Raw genomic sequence first — 21,718 nt, 5'->3', positions numbered from 1 at the left:
TAGGCAATGTCCTCCTTTTTGGAAATGGCCACCCTAATTGGTGCCCATCCAAGCTTGTCTCATGTGCCCACGACTGCCTCATAACCTTCTAAACTTTTCCCATGTCTATTTACCTTTATCTTTTAGAAGTTATTAGGATGGTATAATAGAAGAATATAAAGATGTAGCAGGGATTGTGTGGACTGTCCTTGAGCAGGATCAGCCTTCACTGTGGGGACTGTCCTCGGGGTGGGTGTGGTGAACTACATATACCTGTCTGGACACGCCCGCTGCTGACTGCCCCTGTGGCTCCTCCCACAGACCCCTGTATAAAGGTGATGGAGGTCTGAGCCCGGCCTCTCTGTCTCCAGGATGTAGTATGGTGGTCACTCACTGCTCGTTCCTTCTTCCAGTCAATAAAAGCCGAGACCTCGCTTTTACGTCTCAGAGTGAGTTATTGATGGTGCATCAGGAATTGTGTGGCTTGTCGCTGGCGTTAATCAGCCATCATCTCCATGAATAAGACAGCAGACAAAAGGCCGAATGGTTTCCTCCGGAAACCCGCATCACCCTAACCAGTCTTTCCAAAAACATCGATAAATACGCACGTTAACCGAAGTTTGAAAAAACCTGAGGAAAATCCACTTTCTCTGACCCGAACGCCCACCTTCCTACCTCCAAGCACTGCTCCCGTCCCCTCGCTCCATTGTGTCCACAACATGTCTCCCCATTGGTCTGACGTTCGCAACCCATCTTCCCATTGGAGCGACGGTTTGGAGGTGGAAAACCATTGGTTGGACGTCCAAACACGTCTTCCCATTGGTCCGCTGTCCCCAAAACGTCTCCCCAATGGACCAATGACCGCAATATTGGTCCGCCGTCCCTCGATCGTTGATCGTTTGCCTATTGATAGGATGGCCGCAACCGCCTCCACCCCACTAGTGGCCCGGCGTCCAGAAAGCTCTCCCTCTGATTGTCCGTCCAAAACCCTCTCCCCATTGGCAGTGTCGAACAACCATTGGCCAACCGTTCCACAGGCATCGCTCCATTGGCCGGCCATCCTACAACCCTTTTCCCTATTCATTTTCGTCAGCCCAGGGCTGGCCGACAAATTTTGATCTCTACGTCACGGCGAGAGAAAATCGCCGTCTCGCGCCGACAATCAGTTAACCGTCAGTTTATCCGGCAACGGTCTCTCGCCGGAAAGCTGGTCGGTGATTGGTTTGTGACGGAGGAGTACGTCAATTCCGTGGCATTTTAGGGGAGGGCATTTACCGAGGTCTGAAGGGGGGAGGGGTATGTATACAGGGGAACTGGGTAGTGGAGGGGTAGGGGCAGAGTTATCGTGGGATCGGCGACTAGTCCTGAGGGGGGGGCGGATGGAGATGTGGGAGGTGTGGTAGGTAGAGTTACCGTGGATCCGGAGTTAGGACCTGGGGGGGGGGGGGTCGTATTCAAGAAGTGTGAGAGATGGGTGGGAGAGCAGAGTTACTGTGGTCCGTGGGGTGGTCTTTGTATAGGGTGAGGGAGGGAGGGAGGAATGTGTACTGGTATGGTGCATTGGGCCAGGGGCAGATGGAGAGGGGGTTTGTGTGGGTTGCATGGGGGAGGGACGGAGGGTAGATGGTGAGGGTACCGGTCCTGTGTTGAGGTGGGTGTGTGTATGTACAAGGGCAGGGGTGAGGGTGGTGTGTGAGTACATTTGGGTTGAGGAAAGAATGTGAGGTACGGATATATAGTTGGGGGGGATTGGTGTGGCACAGGAGGTGAGAAGAGTGTGTGTACAAATAAATAGAGGGTCAGAGCAGGGTTCCAGGTACAGGATAGGTGAGGGGGAGGGAACAAGAGCTGAGGGACAAAGGGTGAAGGGCCTGCTGTGGTGCTGAGGTGGTGCTTGCACCTTCCTGCACAGTGTCCCTCGCCTCATGCCCTTGCACCAATGGGATCTTCCTGTGTAGTGACCTACATCCTTCTCCACCTCCTGGTGGGCCCTCACACAATGTCTCTCACCCACACCATTTCCCCTCTAATCTGATGGGATCTTGTTCAGCAACTTCCTTGTGGGATCTTGCTGTGCAGTCTCACACTCCACCCGTGGTGGGGGTCTTGTGCCACCCCCCCCCTTCTATCTTACTGTGTAGTCTATCACCAACCTGTTGGAAACATATGCTGTACTGTCTCTCACTCCACCTCTCTCTCTCTCTCTCTACAGCTCTACAGCCCACCTCCAGCCCGGACAGATTTAGTGCAGGAGGATGTCTGCTGGGAAGATGGCCAGGATCAGGGCCTCCCTCTGGGGCTCCTCCCACTAGTGAGGAGGGCAGAGGTAGCCCTCCTTGAACCCTCCCCCCCCCCCACCAATGGAGACCAAGCCCCTGACTTGCACCCTGTGCCCCTTTGCCACCCACAGCCAGCAGGAGCTGGATCAGCACAAGCTCACCCACAGACTTTACCAGGGCAAGTCCACTCAATTTCCCCTGCCCCTCTCTGTCAAGCAGGAAACTCCCCTCCCAAGCTGGTGGCCCTCAGAGGAGTCCCCATCCCTTCCCCCAGAGCCTGCTGACTATGGTTGGGATACCTCCCCCTCCCCCAACCCACCTCAGCCACCCCCCGCTGAGCCAACCAACAAGCTGGGACTCCAGCTAGTTGTGGTGGGGGCCGCAGAGGGGAAAGCTGACCAGAATGGTGGTGGGGGCTCGCCCTCAGGCTCCCGGGCAGCACTGCCGCCACCTATTATACCCATTCTCTCGTCCTCGTCCTCGTCCTCTTCCTCGTCTTCCTCCACAGCCTCCTGCCTCCAGACCCGCCAGCACTGGCAGACGAAGCAGTTCCGCTGCGACTTGTGCCCCTTTGTGGCGCGGGGCAAGCAGGAGCTGCGGGTGCACGAGAGGGAAGAGCACCTGCGGGAAGGCAGCGACATCATCCAGTGTGCCCGCTGCAGTTACAGCACCAACAAGATCAGCTCCTGGCGTCAGCATAAGCTGGTGCACCCCGGGGCACTGGGCTCCACTGGCGGCCGTATTTACATGTGCAAGACGTGTGGCTGGAAAACCAAGTACCGCCATTCTCTGGTCAAGCACATCGCCCTGCACACCGGGAACAAGTCCTTCCAGTGCGATCAGTGTGGATTCGCCTGCGCCCGCAAGGAGAACCTCAAGCGGCACAAGCTGACCCACCTCAAGAAGGGTGTTGATGGCAAGGGGCTGCTACTCAAGTGCGACTGGTGCGAATACGCCACGGCCTACAGCAACGCCCTGAGGCGACATGCCGTCACACTGCACAACGGTGAGTGACTGGGGAGAGAGGGAGGGAGTCATAAGAGTAATGCATCACAGAAACAGGCCCTTCAGCCCAACTGGTACATGCTAACCACAGCATTCTCTCTGCTAGTCCTGGTTGCCTGCATTTGGCCCATAACCCTCCAATCCCTTGCTCCCCCTCCCCCACTTACCTATCCAAATGCTCTTAAAATGTTGCAGTTGTACCTGCTTTGGCCACTTCCTCTGGCAGCTCATTCCAGTTACCCATTGTCCTTTCTTGTAGCACATAGACCTGAACTGTTCAGTATGCCAGCAGAATACAAGTCCTTCAGTACGTCCCAGCCTACATTAACCTATTCAACCATCAATCTCCTACAGAGCCCATAGACCTCTTTCTCTTGCATCCATGTGTCTAGCCAAAAGTTTCTTAAATTATATCAGCCTGTTATGTTTGCATCTACCACCATTCCCACTTGCCACTGAGTAGACTTAAAGAAAATACAAGTACCTGTGACATCTCCCCTATACTTTTCTCCACTCTCCTTAAACAGATGTCCTGTAGTATTGGCCTTTGCTGGCCTGGGATAAAGGTGCTGGCTCTTCCTCATCATCTTATATACCTCCAGCAAGTCACCTCTCATCCCCTTTTACTCCAAAGAGAAAAGTCCTAGCTCTCTCAACCTTTCCTCTTCAAACAAGAGATTCTGCAGATGTTGGAAATCCAGAGCAACACATGCAAAATGCTGGAGGAACTCAGCAAGTTAGGCAGTACCTCTGGAAAGGAATACTGTTGTCCCATTCAACAGTATCCAAAACAATATACTTGTTATTGAGTGGAATTGCAGCAGGGGTACCCTGCTCTGACTGCCCTCTCCTGATAGTCACCTGGCTACATGCCTCCTGCAAAGGTGTGACTGCCTCCTAGTAACTTCTGTCAACCCCTCAACCTCCTGAATGCTCCTGAGGTATCCACCTCCAAGGAGCTTCAGCCAGATGCACTTCTCACAGGTGTAGTCATCAGGGACACTGAAGATCTCCTTGACTTCCCACAAACTGCAAGGGAAACACAGCACTGCCAGGCCTGTCATGCCCATTGCTCTAAATGTGCAATAAGGAAAAAGAGAGACCTTAGTCTCTGCTCACTGAGTCTCTACTCCTGAATAAAAGCTGAATCAATGATAACATAAAATAAAAGTAAAACCATACCTGTGCCTTCTCACTGAAATGTTTTTCCCCCAAAGAGCTGTTCTTACTGCGCACACCTGGGCCTCTTTACAACAAACCTCAGCTCCTTACTCTAACAATGACCCAATAACAGTTCCCCTTGACCCTAACTTTTTATTGGTTGCTGCCAATTAGCTGATTACCCAATTATCAACTAACAATTTCCAAAAATGCCTCTCTAGTGTCCTGCTAAGTGAAACTTATCTTTGTATCTGTGCCCTCTAGTTTTGTACTAGAGAAAAGACTATGACTGTCCACCTTATTCATACCCCTCATAATTTAATACACTTCTATGAGGTCACTTCTCATTCTCTATGCTGCAAAGAATAACGATCCAGTGCTACCAATCTCTCCCTATAACTCAGGCTCTCTAATCCTCATAAATCTCTTCTGTACCATCTCCAGTTTGACAATCTTTCCTTTAACAGGGTGATAATAGCTATTACAAGTGCAGTCTCACCAGTGACTTGTGTAACTGCAACATAGTGTCCCTACTCCAAATCTCCATGCCTTGACTGATGTAGGACAGCATGCTTTCTTCACGGCCACTTTAAGCAATCTTGTACTCCTATGACCCCGTTCCACCACACTCGTCAGTGCCCTGACATTCACTGAGCAAGTCCTACCCTGTTTGACTGTCCAAAATGCATCTAAGTTGAAATCTATTTTCCATTCCTCAGTCCAAGATCTCTGTAATTTACTGTAACTTGCTTAACAATCAACAAGCTAATTTAGTATCATCAGCAAACTTGCTAATTGTGCCATGTACATTCATATCCAAATTATTTGCATAAATAATGAATAACAGAGGTCCCAACACTGACCCCTGGGCCACCCCATTTGTTATAGGCCTCCAGTCAGAAAATCAACCTTCAACCATTACCCTCTGCTTCTTATCATTGAGCCAATTCTGAATTGAAAAATCTCCAAAAGATTTGTCAGACGTGACCTTCCATATACAAAACCATGCTAACTATTGCTGATCAGGCCTTGACTATCCAAGTGATGGTAGACCTTGTCCCTCAGAATTTGCTCCAGTAACTTCCTTACAACTGAAGTCAGGCTCACTGGCCTGTCCTTGCCACCCTTCTTGAACAATACATTGACTGCCCTCCAGTCTTCTGGAACTTTGCCATGGCTAACAATGAAGCATTAACCATCTAACGATCTATAAGGGCCTTTGCAATTTCTTCCCTGGCCTTCCCTAAGGTCCAGGGGTACACTTGGTCAAACCTTGGGGATTTGCCCTCCTTAATGCAATTCATGGCTGTAACTACCTCCATGTTTGTAATTTGCATGTGATCCAAGACCTCGTTTCTTTGGCATCCATGATTAACCAAGAGGAATGGATGTTAAAAATCTTGGTCATCTCCTGCGGCCCTGATCATCTTTGAGAAGACCTAGTCTCCTCCCCCAGTCGCCTTTTTACTGGATCATCTATAACCCTGCCTGCCAAATCCACCTCATACCCACTTTTTGCCCTCCTGATTTCCCTCTTAAGCTTTTTATATTTGTTGAGGATTGATTTGTACCCAACTGCATAAAGGCTCTTTTTCTTGACCAGAGCCTTGATAACTCGTGTCAGCCAGTGTTCCCTTCACCTTGTCAGGAATATGCTGCTCCTGGACTCTTGATATAACCATTTTAAAATCCTCCCATTTGCCTATTGTTCTTTTGCCTTTAAATAGAATTGCCTAGTTGACCCCAGCTGGAAGTTGATGCCTTCAAAGTTGGCCCTGCTCCAGTTCAGGACTGTGATTCAAGGCCTCATATTTTTGGCCTGTGTATCTGTTCTATCTTTTTCCATAACTATTTTAAAACTAATAGAACTGTGATCAATGGACCCCACAGTACACCCTAACTACCACTTTGGTTACTTGGCTTGCTTCATTCGGTACAGTATTGCTCCTTCTGTTAAGATGGTGGCACACTCAGATGCAGCAGCCACTCCAGGGCCAACCAAAGGTATTTTAGTCTTATTTAAACATCTTTTTTATGATCACAAAGCAATGCTGGACATTAACAGCTTCAAGTAGTGCAGCTTTACTCCATCAATGAGTTGCTCGTCAGCAGAGGAACTGGATTTTGTGTGGACCTTGTTGCTACCTGCCACAGAAAGGCATTGGGAGAATATGTGCGAAGGCAGTGTGCGGTTTAACTGCAATTGACTGTCTTGGACATTCTTCTTGCGATCGCAAGAGTCTGTTGGACATGGGTAATGTAAAACACTGCAATTCTGGTTCACTGGTTTATTGGTGAGACCGATGTAGCGAGGTCTTGGGCTTGTCTGTTGCAGCAGTCCAAGAGGGGAGATACCGGAGGCATGGATTGAGGACTGCCCTCTCATTCTCTCTCCAAGGAAGACAAGCTGGATTGTGTGTGTATGTTCATCTGTGGACTGCTGAGAACTGCTTGTTCTTGTCAACAACACTCATGCTCCATCAATTTCAGGATATGTCACTTGGGAATTTTGGCTATATATTATTTTTGTGTGACTGTGTTTACTGCTACCTTTTCTGTGCTGTTTTCCTTGTGCTGTATGTGCCTGTTGGTACTGTGCTCTGCGCCTTGCCCCAGAGGAACATTGGTTGTATTTATGGGTATTCATGTACGGTTGAATAACAATTAAACTTGAATTTAACTTTCCTCTGTATACTGCATGAGAAAACTGTCTTGGATGCTTTTCTTATTGTGAAGTTCTACCTAAATGGCCTCGTTAGATGATTCTTGCAGAATATCCCCTCTAAGCTCAGCTGTTAATGTGTTTCCTTATCAAAAAGGCAATGGCTGCTCTTCTGCTTTCTGTTCCTCTGTCACACCTAAAGCATTGGTATCCTAGAACTGAGCTATCCTCTCAACAACACACACAAAATGCTGGAGGAACTCAGCAGGCCAGGCAGCATCTATGGAAAAGAGTAAACAGTCAATGTTTCAGGGTGAGACCCTTCAGCAGGACTGGAAAAAGATGATAAGTCGGTGTAAGAAAGTGAGGGGAGTGGTGGAAGTAGTACAAGGGAGAGGGAGTGGGGGTGAAGCAAACAGCTGGGAAGTTGATTGGTGAAAGAGATACAGGGCTGGAGAAGGGGGGATCTGATAGCAGAGGGACTTCAGTCTCTTGAGCCCTACCCCTCTAGTAATCTAGTTGGAACTCTTCTTGGTGGCAAAAGCAAATTTCCCCACTAGGAAATTGGGCTCACTCTGGTTCAAGTGTAACTTGCCCCTCTTGAACAGATTGCCTCCACCCCAGAAGAGATCCCAATGATCCAAAAATCTGAATCCTTGCTTTCCATGCACTTAGTATAACAATTTGAGAGTGGTATGTGTGTGGAATGCATGGTCAGAGGTGGTGGTAGAGGCAGATACATTAGGGATATTTAAGACACTCTTAAGTAGACACATGAATGAAAGAAAAATGGAGAGGCTATGTGTGAAGCGTGACTTGATTTTGGAGTCGGTTAAAAGGTTAGCATTAATAGTAATATGGACTTTAGCAAGGCCTTTGACAAGGTCCAGCATGGGAGGTTGGTCAAGAAGGTTCAGTCACTTGGCATTCTGGATGATGTAGTAATTTGGTTTCAGCGTGAAAGGTGAAATATTTAATAGGAACATGAGGGGAAACTTCTTCACTCGGAGGGTGGTGAGAGTGTGGAACAAGCTGCCAGCACAAGTGGTGGATGTGGGTTTGATTTCAACATTTAATAGGTTTGGTTAGGTACAGGAATGGCTTTGGTCCAAGTGCAGGTCAATGGGATGAGGTAGAATAATAGTTTTGCACTGTGCTGAAGGGCCTGTGTTGTATTACTCTATGACTATGATATCTGTCCTGTAGGTAGGTGACCAGAATGACACACAATACTCCAAATTTGGCCACACCAACATCTTCAGTGATTCTGCAGGGCCTTTTTCTGTGTCGTTTGTACCAGCTTGCTGTTCACTTGACCCCTCAAGAATGTTCTGAAGCCACTCAGATATGAGGGAGGGAGGAAGGGACAGGGAAAGGAGGGACCGATACTCAAGTACAGCAGGTGAGAGTATGCCGTGGAACACAGCAACGCCTTGAGGCAGCAGGAGGGGACTGAACAAAGGCAGGGATGGGGAACGATGATTCAGACAGTGAAGAGTGAGGGGACTAGTGTATCTGGGAGAGATGGATAGGGTAGGAGGGCAAGTGATGCAGCACAGTGCTGATTGACGGATGTGGGTTGGGGAGGGTGATGTTGGTGATGAGTGGGTAGTAGGAGAGTGATGGAGACTGCTCAGCTCTCAGTGGGCCCCTCTAAACCCCTCCCCATCACGTCTCTCTCCCCCTCCCCCCACCAGCGGATGAGAACTACATACCGGAGTACCAGTGTGACATCTGTGACTTCAGGACCACTAAACTCAGCAACTTCTCCAACCACAAGATCACCCACTTGTACGGTGAGTAGGGGAGGGAGAACAGCAGAGAAGGTGAGAGTTGGAGGGGAGGGAAGGAAGGAAGGGGACGGGTAAAGGGGGTGTGAAGATGTTTCCCTGGTGCACGTGAACCAGAAGAGAGGATGAGAGACTCAGTGTGGGGTGTAACTCTCTCCCTCCGTTAGATGATGGTGCAAGTGACCCGATGGGAGATGTCAGGGGTGTGGATGCGGATGTATGTACCTTCTCTCTTCCTAGGGTACATGATTGGTCAGGTGAACAAAACTGAGAGGTGTGGGGAGGGGTGTGAAGGACATCACTGACATTGCCCCCTCTCTTCCCAGGGCACATGATGGTGCAGGTGAACCAGACAGGACCCCTCAAGTGCAGCCTGTGCCCCTTCGTTAGCGAGCACTGGGATTGCCTGCAGGAGCACCAGCGCACCCACAAGGAGCTACGTTGTGTGCAAGAGCTGCTGGGAAGCAGCAGCGGTGATGGAGAGAATGCTCCCAGGTCCCAGCCAGAGCCCGTTGAGGCAGAGGACCAGCAGGATGGGGCAGGAGAGTCTCACCGCCCTAACCGCATGGTGGCCCTGCACAACATCATCGGCACCATTGGAGAGTATGTGAATGGGGAGGGAAGCCCGGCGCCCGAGGTCCAAGTGGAGGCTCCTGGGACCCCAGGCCCTGCCTGCAGGGCCCGAGGTGGCCGGAGGCGACGCTGGCGGTCAGTGTCAGTGACACCTCCCTTCGGCTGGGAGGGAGGATCCCGGCTGGGTCCCAGTCGCCGCTTCCGCTGCCCCCACTGCCGCTTCAGTTGCCCCCGCCGGGAGGGGCTCAGGAGGCACCTGTCAGGGCATACCGCCCTCCGTACCCCAGCCGGGGAGGGGCAGGAGGCAGGGCTGAGCTCAGAAGTCCCAGGGCAGAACCCCCAGCAGGACAGCTCTCCAGTCCCACAACAAGGTGAGTGAGTCGGGACCAAATGAATCCCCCTCTCCACCACCGCCACCTCACCCATCCCACCAGGTGAGTGAGGGAAGGAGTGGTCAGGAGATCCAAATGGGTCAACGCATCCCTCGTGGCATTCTCACACCCCTCCCCACCTCCTTGCATTGTGCCAACCCTCCCCCATCACCAGTGTGGAAGGAACATTAGTCTCATTACCAGCAGTTTATAAGTTTCCTGTGTCTGTCTCTCTCTCTGTAAATCCTTTCTTGTTCATCCTAAAATAGAGGCAGGTCAGCCACCCAGCCTATCTCATCATTCAACAGGATTATGGCTGATCTTTTTCCATCCCCCCCACTCCATCTTTCAAACTTATCTCCTTCTTTAAAAACAACCCCCTCCTCCCGTGATCAGCCTCCAATCACCACCCCACCCCAATCTTGTAAGTCTCTCCTTGTTCCAGACTCTCCCACTGAGGGTGACATGACAGAGGAGATGTGGAAGTGTTTCCTCTAATGTCCAAGATGCTTGAATAAAGTCACCCCTCGTTCATCTACACTCTACAGGATAAAGACCCAAACTGTCCCAACACCTTCAGATGGGCAACCTCTAGTCCAAGAAATTAGCCCAGTGAATCTCCTTAGGACTACCTCCAATGAGGCACGCTGAACTCCAGGACCCCACAGTACATCCCAAGGTGCTCCTTGTTTATCCAGTCCTACCTGCCAATATCACTCTGTACCCTTCTCAAGAGTCTCCCCTTCTTTAGTCTATGACTTTGGACCTCCATTCCTTCCATATCTGCCACCTTTCTCATTACCTTCCTGGCATTTTCCATCCAGTCTATGATCTCCCAGACCTTTACCACACTGATCCTGCTCCTCTCTTGATTTGCACTCCACCCTATCCACATCATTTTGACCCTTCCCATTTTGGGACTCTGCCCCCACTCTCACTAACCTTTTCCTTTTCCGCCTGCAGCCTGCAGTTCCCCCGTGTTGGAGCCACGGCAGGTGATAAGCCAGGAGCCCCAGCAGACCTGCCCCATGCCTGGCAGCTGGTTGGAACGCGAACGACTGGCACTGGAGAAGGAGCGGCTGGCGCTGAAGCGGAAGAAGTGGGAAGTGCAACGAGGTGTCCTTGCCCTGCAGGAGCACAAACTGCGTCTGCAGGTGGAGTTGCTGCAGCAACAGTTGAGGTTGACCAAAAACTAGACGTCAACATGACCTCTAGAGCCGCCCTCTTGAGCGCTGGGGCTGGGATCTTACTCTCTCCTCAGCTCCCTCACTCACACTCACAGCGCAACAATGGGTGGAAATTCCAAATGGGGAGTTACTTATTTTTTTTGTATATAGACTGTTTATTGGGGAGTGGGGGGTGTGGAGAGGGTGGTGGGCTTTGATCTTGGAGGGGAGTGAGGTGGACCAATGCACCTCACCTTTTCTCTGCTGGGGTGCACTTTATGTTTAATGTACCAAGGATTGAAATAAAATGTTGACTGCTGATTTGAGACAAGTTCTGACACACAGTGTCAATGCCAGAGATGTGAATTTTGTCCACCCTCTCTGCCGGGGTGCATTTTATGTTTAATGTACCAAGGATTGAAATAAAATGTTGACTGCTGATTTGAGACAAGTTCTGACACACAGTGTCAATGCCAGAGATGTGAATTTTGTCCACCCTCTCTGCCGGGGTGCATTTTATGTTTAATGTACCAAGGATTGAAATAAAATGTTGACTGCTGATTTGAGACAAGTTCTGACACACAGTGTCAATGCCAGAGATGTGAATTTTGTCCACCCTCCCGTGTCTCCAACACCCACCACCAGTCTGACCCAGGGATAGCCGTTGACCGATCAAGTTTAGATGGGAATCTTGGCGGGTGTGGAGTGTTAGATGAAACAGGCCCACCATCTTGGCACCAACCACTTTACATTTGCTACACCACACTAACCCATTCAGTTCTCCCCACTAACACTGTTACCCCACTGCCAGTTAACCACCGACCTACATCTTTGAGATTTCAGAATAATTTGAGAAACTTGTAAAACTGCTGCCTCCCAGCCCCAGAGACCCAGGTTCATTCCCAACCTCTGACGCTGTCTGTGTGCGGAGCCTGAATGTTCTTTCTCTGTGACCACGAGTTTCTCCTGGGTGTCTAGCACCCTCCCACATCCATCCCTCCCAGCCTCTGTCACCAAATCCACCCCCCTCCCCCATCCACTGTCACCTCTGAGCCTGTCATGAGACAAATACCCACCATCCATTCCCCTGCTGCCCTTTGCTCAAAAAAGCATCAAATAAAACATTGTTCTTAAGCTATAGCATATTTTAATTTTTAATTATACTTAAATTGATTGAAAGCCACAATAGGAATTACAGGACTCAATGACCGTAACATATAATTGTAAAAAATATATCGTCTCAATGCCTTTTTAATTATTTAATTTCGTGTTTTTTTTCTCCTCCTCTTCTGAAGCGGTTGTGGTTCCTGGTCTCTACTTGTTGAGGTTAAGTGTGTGAGAGATGAGATGGAGGACTGTTCATGATCAGTAGCTCAGGATCTGAGGTCTAACCTGGGGGAGTGGGGCTCAACAAAACAAAGTGCTCACGCATTGAATTTATCAATCACTGATAAATGGCTTGTGGTTTAATTATCCTTCTTGGACGTGCAGCATTAGTGGGTCAAGTATAATGTTTTGCTCTGTCCACTATATTATAATACAGCCAACCTAATATATTCCCAACGTGACAGGATTTGTTTATATCACATTATATTAAACGGTATTCTCTTAATCTTAACTGCCTGCGATCAGGTCCCTATTGTGAACTCGTTGACATATACTTAATAATGCACACACACGCAGGCGCAAGCACCCTCTCTGGCACACCTTCACACTTACACAGCTTAAACAACATGACCACTAAACTTAAAAAATACGAAGTGTTTCTTTCAGCATTTGGATTCGCCTCTGCCACGCGAGTCAGCACCTTTTGGTTTGTATCACTGTCCTGCTGGGGTCACTGAAGACCTACCCGACAGGAAACAAACTGTTAAAAATGCTCAGAGGAGCAGTGGGGTAGTTTTCAAGTGTCTAAACCCAGCACAGAAATTCTTCAGGACCCTCCACTCAAAAAATAAAATCATCAGTATACTTATACATATAGCCACATGCACTGAGTTAAAAAAAAATCCCCAGTACCATAACTGGGTATATTGCAAACCTGTTGAGCTGTTGCCACACATACACACAAGTGGTCACATCAATACTGGCAGCGTGTTAGCTCGGAAGTACACCCCACCCGCTGGCACCACACTGCATGCCAGCAACTGACCACACATGGAGAGGTGGGCGGCACATGCAGTGGGTTAGTGCTAGGCGTGAGGAGGTTCATGTGCAGAGAAACCTCGGCAGATCAAAGTACATCAGAGCAAACACTATCACTCAGTCATTCACACTCACTGTCTCAATCTTTCGCCTTCACACAATCTCTGCTGCTTCTCCCTCTACCTGACATACACACCTTCAATGCAACATCTACACCAGATGTAACTCTCAATAATGTTAACTATAGTCATATCCCAAAAAACCTTTCACTTACATCTCTACTCTCTTCACCCCTCCATCTGTGTCTCATTCACACATATTCAGTGGAATACAGCAGGTGTAATTCACAACTGCTCTCCCCTCACACACACACACACTGAAATTTAACACCGTCTTAATTCACAATTGCTCTCTCACACACCCCTCACTGCGTTCTCTCACTCACACATCCTTCACTGAAGTGTAACACCAGGTTTAATTTACAAACACACTGCAACAAAACGGCAAGTGAGAGTCTCACACAGATACACGTTGCATTTTCACTGACACACAACAACCCATCCTCATCATACAGTACATGCGATGTTATGTCTACAGACATTATGGCTCAGGTCAGTAATTATATTTGGGCAACGCATCAGGGTGTGCCTGTCTTTGCATTATCCACTGTGTACAGTGGCAGTGCCTCAAGCTTCCACTGTTCCCCAGCCCCCCACCCACGAAGTAAAAGTGCTCGTCGATGAAGCAAGTGCTTGGACGGGACGGGACGGGACGGGACGGGGGGGGGGGGGGGGTGGTCAACTGAGGGGAGGGTACTATGTACACCTTCAAAGGTCATTCAAAGCCCGAGGAGGTCACAGGCAGGGTTCAGTCGGGGATCCCAGGACCAACACTGAGAGTGTGGGTCAGTGAGGGTTATGATGCGGAAATGGGGGGGGGGTTATCTTTAAAAGTCCGGGGCTGGTGGGAGGGGACATTCAATCATTCAGTGACCCCAGGTAGGTAACACCTCCTGGACATACCTCTGACACCCTCTAAAACCCCTTCACCCCTGATGCCCCCATCCTCTCCAAAACTCCTCTTATGCCCCACACCCTGGAGGGCCCTCCGTCTACCCCCAAACTCTGGAGCAGAGATGGGAGGAGCGGAGAGGGCTAGTGGAGCGGACAGCAGTGCATACACACTCACTCACACACACACTCTTTGGTGTCAGTTTCAGAACACACGAAGACAGTCTGTGGGTAACGTCAGGACACACACACACACACACACATGCACCCACTTTAGTACAGCTTTGTTCCCTGCCTGTTGAAATGTCCGTGGGCTTCATCTGCTTCACACAGACCTGTGCTGAGGTGGTCGATAGGAAGGATGGTGGTGGAGGTCAGGTGGCAAGGGGAGCACGTGGCCATGGGTGGCAAGGGGAATTGGGTGATGCTGGGCAAGGGAACCTGCTCTGTAATCTCCTGAATAGTTAAAACAAGGGCCTCAGTGCATGGAGTTACTGCCCCTGCCATCGCCTCTGCTCCCCTCCCCCTCCTCCCACCCCATCACTCAGGGTAACAAGAGTCCAGGCCCAGCGGACTGGCCCCGAAGCCGCTGACTTGGTCACAGGACACAGCTTTGGCCAGAATGCCACAGTTCTTCAACAGGTTCAGGCCCAATGAGCTGACGCTGTCCTTAGAGGGGAAAGGCTTCATGGTGGCCAGGATCAGTGCCAGGCAGTCGGCCACGTCTTTGTTGGGGGCACAGGCCAGAGCCGGAGTGTGTCCTGGGGTTTGGGGGGGGGGGGGGGGTAGGAGAGAGAACAGGGGAGAGGGGGAGGAGGGAGAGAAGGAAGGAAACACAAAGACAAGATCAGGCCACACTGGGTCTGGCGCAGATACCATCACAGACTCTGTGACTGACATTCAGCCCTTCATGACTGTGCCAGCTCTCCCTGTGACCCCGTGGGTTTCTCCCGGGGACTCCAGCCCCTGCCCATGTCCCAACAAGAGAAACAAGAGTTGATCAACTGATAAATTCTTTTTCATGTACTTATTGCATAGTTAGAGCAATGGGAATAACAGTCAGGGTAGTGGTGTGTTCCTCTTGCAGGATGTGGGAAGTCAGGGTCCCTGATGACTATACCTTTGAGAAGTGCATCTGACTGCAGCTCCTTACAGACCACATTATGGAATGACTTTCAAATCATTCAAGAGAATAAAGGGTTGATAGACAGGAGTCATAGGGTGCAACACTCAAGTTGCAGGAGGCAGCTGGGTGACTTGTCAAGAGGGGGAAGGGGATCAGTGCAGAGTACCCCTGTGGCTATTCCCTTCAATAACAAGAGGAGGGTGCAATGACCTACCAGGGGAAAGTCACAGCAGTCAGTTCTCTGACACCAAGTGTATCTCTGTAGCTCAGAAAGGAAAGGGGAAGAAGAGGAGTGCAGTAGTGATAGAGGATTCAATGTTGAGGGAAACAGGTGATTCTGTGGACATGAACAAGACACCAAGATGGTAAGTTGCCTCCCAGGTGCCAGGGTGTCTTGGTTTGCATCCACAGCATTCTTAAGTAGGAGGGTGAGCAGCCAGAAGTCGTGGAACATATTGGTAGCAATGACAGACGTAGGAAACGGGATGAAGTCCTGAAGAGAGAATATACAGAGCTAGGTAGGAAGCTGAAAAGCAGGACCTCCATGTTAGTAATCTCTAGATTGCTGCCTGTGCATACACCAGGTAGGTTAAGAAAAGGATGATTTGGCAGATGAATGTGTGGCTGAAGAATTGGTGCAGGGAGCAGGTTTCTGATATATGGATCGTTGGGATCTCTTCTTGGGAAGATATGACCTGTAAAAAGAGACTGGTTATACCAGAAGTTCTGAGCAGATTTACTAGAGCTGTTGGGGAGGGTTTATACTAGTTTGGCAGTGGGATGGGAACCAGAGTAATAAGTTAGAAAATGGAGCAGTATGTAGAGAGACTGAGGAACGATGGGCAGTGGATTTGGTATCATGCATCTATGTTAATGCAAGATATACCAGGAACAAAGGTGATGAACTTACAGTATGGGACTATGATGTCGCAGCCATTACTGACACTCAGCTGTCACAAGGGCAATAATGTCTGCTGAACATTCCAGATTTGTGTTTCAATAGGGACAAGGAGGGAGATAAAGGTGGGAGAGTGACATTGCTAATCAGGAATAGTGGGTGGAAGTCAGAAACAGGAGCAATCACTTCTATTCGGGAGTATTCCACTGACCACCCCCCACCTCGACCCCATGGCAACAGAGAACAGATCATGAGGCAGATTTTGGAAGTGTAAAATAACGGTTGTTGTCATGGGTGATTTCAACTTCCCTAATATTGGTTGGTACTTCCTTAGTGCAAAAGGTTTAGATGGGACAGAATTTGTTAGGTGTATGCAGGAAGGATTCCTGACACAATATGTAGAAAGGCCAACCAGAGGAGAGGCCATTCTGGATCTGGTGCTGGCAATTAACCAGGTCAGGTATCAGATCTCTTGGTTGGTAAGCATGTTGGAGACAGTGACTCCAACTCCCTGACCTTTACCATAACCTTGGAGAGGGATAGGAGCCGAAGGTATGCAAAAGCAGTTAATTGGGGCTAATTACGATGGTATTAGGCAGGAACTTGGGATCATAAATAGGAATTAGATGTATTCAGGAAATGCACAGTGGAAGTTGTTTAGGGAGCACTTGCACGGGGTTCAGAATAGGTTTGTCCCATTGATGCAAGCAAAGAACGGTAGGGTGAAGGAACGATAGTTGACAAGAGACGTGGAACATCTAGTCAAGAGGATGAAGGTGGCAGACGGTTCACAAAGCCAAAGACTGACAGGGCTAGTGAGATTTATAAAGTAGTCAGGAAGGATCTCAGGAACTTAGGAGAGCTAGAAGGTGGCATGAGAAGGCCTCGGCAAGTAGGATTAAAGAAAATCCCGAAGCATTTTACATGTATGCAAAGAACAGGAGGATGACTAGAGTGAAGGCAGGATCGACTGGGGATAAATGAGTGCCTATAGTCAGAGATGGGAAGGTCCTTAATGAATACTTTGCCTCAGTATTCACCAGTGAGAGGGACTTAGACAAAAGTGAGATCAGCATAGAACTTGCTAATGTGCTGCAGCATGATGATGTTAAGAAAAAGGATGTGTTGGGAGTTTCTGATAAACACTAGAATAGGTTAAGTCCCCAGGACCAGGCAGGATATTACCCAGGTTACTACAGGACATAAGGGAAGAGACTGCTGGGGCGTTGACAACGATCTTTGTGTTCTCACTGGCTAAAGTAGTATCAGAAGATTGAAGGATGGAAAAATTAGTTCCTTTGCTCAGGAAAGGTAAGGGGATAATCCTGGGAATTATAAACCAGGTTATAAACCCTTCAGTGGTGAAAAGATTGTTAAGAAACAGGATTTATGAGCATTTGGACGAGCATAGTCTGATTAGGGATAGTCAACATGGCTTGAGAGGACAGATCATGCCTCATGAGCCTGACTGAATTCTTTGCTGAAGTGACAAAGCACATTAATGAAGTGGATGCGGTGTATATGGATTTTAGTAAGGAATAGATAAGTTCCCCATGGCAGCCTCATTCAGAAAGTCAGGAGGCATGGGATCCAGGAGAACTTGGCTAGAGTCCATTCAGCTCCTTGTTCCTGCTTGCCCATTCTTCTCCCTCAGTCCCAGTTGCCTGCATGCATCCACCGCAGCCCACCCACCCTTCCCCACCCCCCCCAGTATATCCCTCAATGCCTTTGAACGTACAGTTCCCTGAATGAAATGAGCTCCCAAGGGGAGAGATCCAGAGGTTCACCCCCCCCCCCGCACTCGAACCCCTCCCACCCCCCAAGGCAGCACTCACCCTCCCCATCCACAGCCAGCACAGTTGCCCCTCGGTTGAGGAGGGCTTGGACCACAGAGGACATCCCGTTCCGAGCTGCGATGTGGAGAGGCCTGTCAATGGGAGAGGGGGGTGAAAGGTGAAGGGTGGCTTTAATGTGCGATAGGGGGAGATGGTGATTTGTAAGACCCACTGTTGCTGCCAACAAGCTGGAGAGCAAGAGGTGATAGGTGGCTCTAACAAAGGGGGGAGGGCTGGGAGATGGGTCCTGCTGGAGGTGGGTTGTCGGGAGCAGAGACGTGGGATCCACTATCACTTGTCATTGGGATAGCGGCCAAGAGGTGAAGGGGACTTTAACCCAGAAGGGGGTAAGGGATGGGGGAGTGAGAAGTGAAGGGTGGCTTTAAATCAGGGATGGGGAATCCCATGGTCGCCTGCCAACAAGTCAAGGGGGTAGGACAGGGGTGAGCTGGAAGAGGAGGGAGGGGGTGGTGGAGCCACAGCCAGCACCATGCCCGATTCTGGTCACCAGCTCACAGTGACGGCACCAGAGATGGAGAGTCAGCGAGATGTGAGAAGGTTATGGCTCCAGGAGAGATGGGGGGGAGGGGGATTCCACAGAGCAAGGAGCCTGAGGGAAGTTCGAATCAAAGTGTATAAAATCAAGAGGGGTCCCAGTGAGGGCTGTGGGAAGTAAAAAGGAGGGAGCAGGCTCCCTTGAAAGAGGGGGGGGGCACACCTTTGGGGAGGGCAAAAATCGGGGGGGGGGGGGGGGGGAAGAAGAGAGACAGAAATCAAGAGGGGGAAATGGGTAGGGGATCACACAGAGTGGGAGGGAAAGAGTGTGGGGTAGTGAGTGGGGAGAAAGGGGAACTGTGGAGGGGAGAAGTGAATGGGGGCCAGGGAAGAGCCTGTACTTACATCTGAAGCGTACTGTTGGTTGCATTAATGAGACCAGTGTCACAGATCTGCCCGAGGATTAACAAGGCACACATTTCATGGCCCTGTGAGAAGAAGAACAGAGAATGACTGTTACATTCCCTCCCTCCCCTAAGAATTCCAGGTTCATCCTGCTGAGGATTCCTCCAACTCCTAATACCTGGGTCCCTGGTCCACGAACAGCCAATTCACAGAGTCTCCCTCCCTTCCTGTTACCTCCCTGTCCACCCTGGTTACCATCTCTTCGCTCATCCTGTCCTAAACTTCAGCCACCCCTATCCACCACCTGATCGTCTGTGTCTGCTGGGTTTCTGTGTTATAGTAGCAGCCAGGATTACCCACCCACTCACCATTCCATCCAGCCCACCCTTATTCCCACTTGCCCTCAGAGCAGCCAAGACTTGCAGAGCTCCCAGCCACACCCTCACCCCACCTTGCTGCAGGCCAGATGAAGAGCTGTGTTCTTGTTGACATCGTGCAACGTCAAGTCCGCACCAGCTCTCTGAAGCAGGATCTCTGTAAAAGACACAGAAGGGTTTGATTAAAATCAAAGCCCATGTCTACATCATATTTCACATCATCCAGACCCCCCAACCCACCCACAAAGTTGGTCTGTGGCCAACTCACTGAACACACCATCCACATAGCAGTCTGTGAGTAAAGGTGTCCCTGCAGGAATCTCATCTATGATGTTTAAATGGAGCTCCCACAGATGTGTTTCCCACCGTTGACTGCTTGGGTATGACAACTGACCATTGAACAGGATTTTTTGTTCCTCTTTGCGCCTTGAGGTACATCAGGCAGCAATTTTGCCGTTTCTTTAGCATTTATCTTTTTTTGAGGCTGGTTACTAGCTCAATGCTCAACCCAGCATGGATGGAAAGTGTGCGAGGAGCCGGCTGGATTCAAACCTGGGACCAGTTGGCTCGAAGTGTGGTGCAGATGCCACTACAACACCGGCCGGCTATTGAACAGGACTAGCCTTTTAAATCCCTGTCAGGAGCTGGGGATCCTGTAGTAGTGATTCACCACGTGACATCCATTAGTTTCTCCCCACAGGTCAGGAGTGTGATGGAACACTCCCCACTTGCCTGGGCGGAGTTAGTCCATATACTCCACATCCACCACATTACCTCTCCACAGGTCAGGAGTGTGATGGAACACTCCCCACTTGCCCGAGTGGAGTTAGTCCATGTACTCCACATTCACTATGTGTTGGGAAGAAGCCAAGAACCCATCCACATATGCTCTCCACTGACATTCCTACGTCTCCAATACCCTCTGTGACACTACCTCCCCACCCTTAATGCAGACCCTGACTTCTCCACCCACACACATATCCCGTTCCCACCTTCACCTGTACACTAGTCACACCCTATCCTGACCCTCACTCTACTGTACCCCATTCCAACGCAACCCGTTCTCACTCTCAAACTGCCCTACAATCAATCCTCATCCTAACCCATTCTGATCCACCTCTACACATCCTTCCCACCCCCACACCCCACCACATTCCCACCTACCCATCTCATTTCCATCTTCCCCCCTCCCTGACCCATCCACAACCATAACACCCCATCCCCACCGTCACCTTCCACTATACTTCATGCCACCCACCCAGTCACCACCCCAACACCCTGCTCCCACCCTACCCACCTACAATCTTGCAGTGACCATTCTGGGCTGCGAACATCAGTGGCGTGCGCCCGGCCTGATCAACAGCGTTCACCTGGGCCCCATGGCTGAGCAGCAGCAGCAGGCAGTGCAACCGGTTGGAGAAGGCGGCCGCGTGCAGAGGGGTTCTGTGGAGGGACAGAGAGTTAGTGGATAGTGTTGGCTCATGATACTTGCTCACCTTATTTGCTCCGCATAGCACTCTCCCGCCACCCACCCCTCCCCTCCCCTCTCAACGCTTAGCACTCCTTCCTCATTGCCCTTGCAGGTGCTCCCCCCATCACCTCCCAGAGAACCATCATCTTTGCTCACCTTCCTTTGGCATCTTGGCTGTTCACAATCTTGGCACCCAGAACGTCAATCAGTATCTCAGCAGTCCTGTCGTGTCCATTAATTCTGGAAGAGGGGAGGAGATAGTGAGAGGGGAGAGAGTGGGGGTGGGGACGAACTCAGAGATGGAACCTGACTCCCCAGGGGTCGCCCTTCCTGACAGCTCGCTGAGAAAGCTGGGAGTCACAAACACATAGGGCCCTCAATTTTGGAGAGTGGGACAAGCATGCAGGGTGGCAGGGAGCGGAGTCTGCCAGTTATTCCCACCCAGGTCCCAGTGTAGTACTGGGCACTGTTTCAGTCCCCGTATTTATGTGGGCAATAGAGGCAGGCAGAGGAGATTCACCAGGCTGAACCTTGGTACGAGAATTCACCAGTGGCTAAGAAATCAAGATGGAGACACAGATTGCAAATGCTGGGTCTTGGCTTGAAGTGTCCATTTCCCTCCGTGATGCTGCCTGACCTGCTAAGTTCCTCCAGCTTTTTGTGTGTGGCTGAAGAAATTATACCTGTATTCCTTTGGAGTGTAGAGGAAAGAGGGGTAACCTGACTCAAACATCTCAGACCCTGAGGGTCAGGACAGGGGAATGAGGAGATGTTTTCACCAGATGAAGAGTCTCTAATGAGGGGACACAGTGTGAAGTAACTACCTCCAACCCTTTAACTGAGTTGAAGGATTTTTCTCAGAGGGAGGGGAATCTCTGGAATTCTCACGACACCTCCAAGCCCTGTAAGTGGTGGAGAAGATTAAAGACGAGGGAGATAAATGTTTAGTGATCAGAGGAACTGTGGGTTG

General features: G+C 50.0%; 2 protein-coding genes across 6 annotated transcripts in view; one reads left to right on the top strand and one right to left on the bottom strand.

Annotated features, from left to right (window-relative positions):
* Positions 1-333: 333 nt before the first annotated feature.
* On the top strand, positions 334-11,557 carry LOC140741281 (uncharacterized). 5 transcript variants are annotated; one of them, XM_073071287.1, is made up of 5 exons: positions 334-428; positions 2,192-3,264; positions 8,784-8,882; positions 9,203-9,820; positions 10,784-11,557. In XM_073071287.1, exons 2-5 carry the CDS (start codon positions 2,340-2,342, stop codon positions 11,014-11,016), a joined length of 1,875 nt encoding a protein of 624 aa, XP_072927388.1. In that variant the 5' UTR covers positions 334-428; positions 2,192-2,339; the 3' UTR covers positions 11,017-11,557. The 5 variants fall into 5 exon arrangements, with proteins under 5 accessions (XP_072927388.1, XP_072927392.1, XP_072927389.1 ...); XM_073071288.1 differs by lacking the exon at positions 334-428 and adding an exon at positions 908-1,215; XM_073071289.1 differs by lacking the exon at positions 334-428 and adding an exon at positions 1,248-1,275.
* Positions 11,558-12,110: 553 nt separating this feature from the next.
* The window catches only part of ankrd52a (ankyrin repeat domain 52a), a 31,006-nt gene continuing 21,398 nt past the window's right edge, over positions 12,111-21,718 (bottom strand). Inside the window, 6 exon segments of the mRNA XM_073071932.1 lie at positions 12,111-14,902; positions 18,001-18,092; positions 18,901-18,983; positions 19,352-19,434; positions 20,575-20,720; positions 20,905-20,988. Coding sequence (XP_072928033.1) covers positions 14,682-14,902; positions 18,001-18,092; positions 18,901-18,983; positions 19,352-19,434; positions 20,575-20,720; positions 20,905-20,988 — 709 coding nt within the window. The 3' untranslated portion in view covers positions 12,111-14,681.

This window comes from Hemitrygon akajei, chromosome 18 (genome assembly GCF_048418815.1).
Source record: "Hemitrygon akajei chromosome 18, sHemAka1.3, whole genome shotgun sequence".
NCBI classification, from domain to species: domain Eukaryota; kingdom Metazoa; phylum Chordata; class Chondrichthyes; order Myliobatiformes; family Dasyatidae; genus Hemitrygon; species Hemitrygon akajei.
Note: the sequence above shows the minus strand (reverse complement) of the source record. Positions and strands in the feature narration are given on the sequence as shown.

Excerpts from the sequence above, each read along its gene's own strand:
- LOC140741281 (XM_073071287.1), top strand. The coding sequence starts at position 2,340 with ATGGAGACCAAGCCCCTGACTTGCACCCTGTGCCCCTTTGCCACCCAC. Across the intron at positions 3,265-8,783 it reads TGCCGTCACACTGCACAACG|CGGATGAGAACTACATACCG; the intron begins GTGAGTGACTGG and ends TCCCCCCACCAG. Across the intron at positions 9,821-10,783 it reads CTCTCCAGTCCCACAACAAG|CCTGCAGTTCCCCCGTGTTG; the intron begins GTGAGTGAGTCG and ends TTCCGCCTGCAG.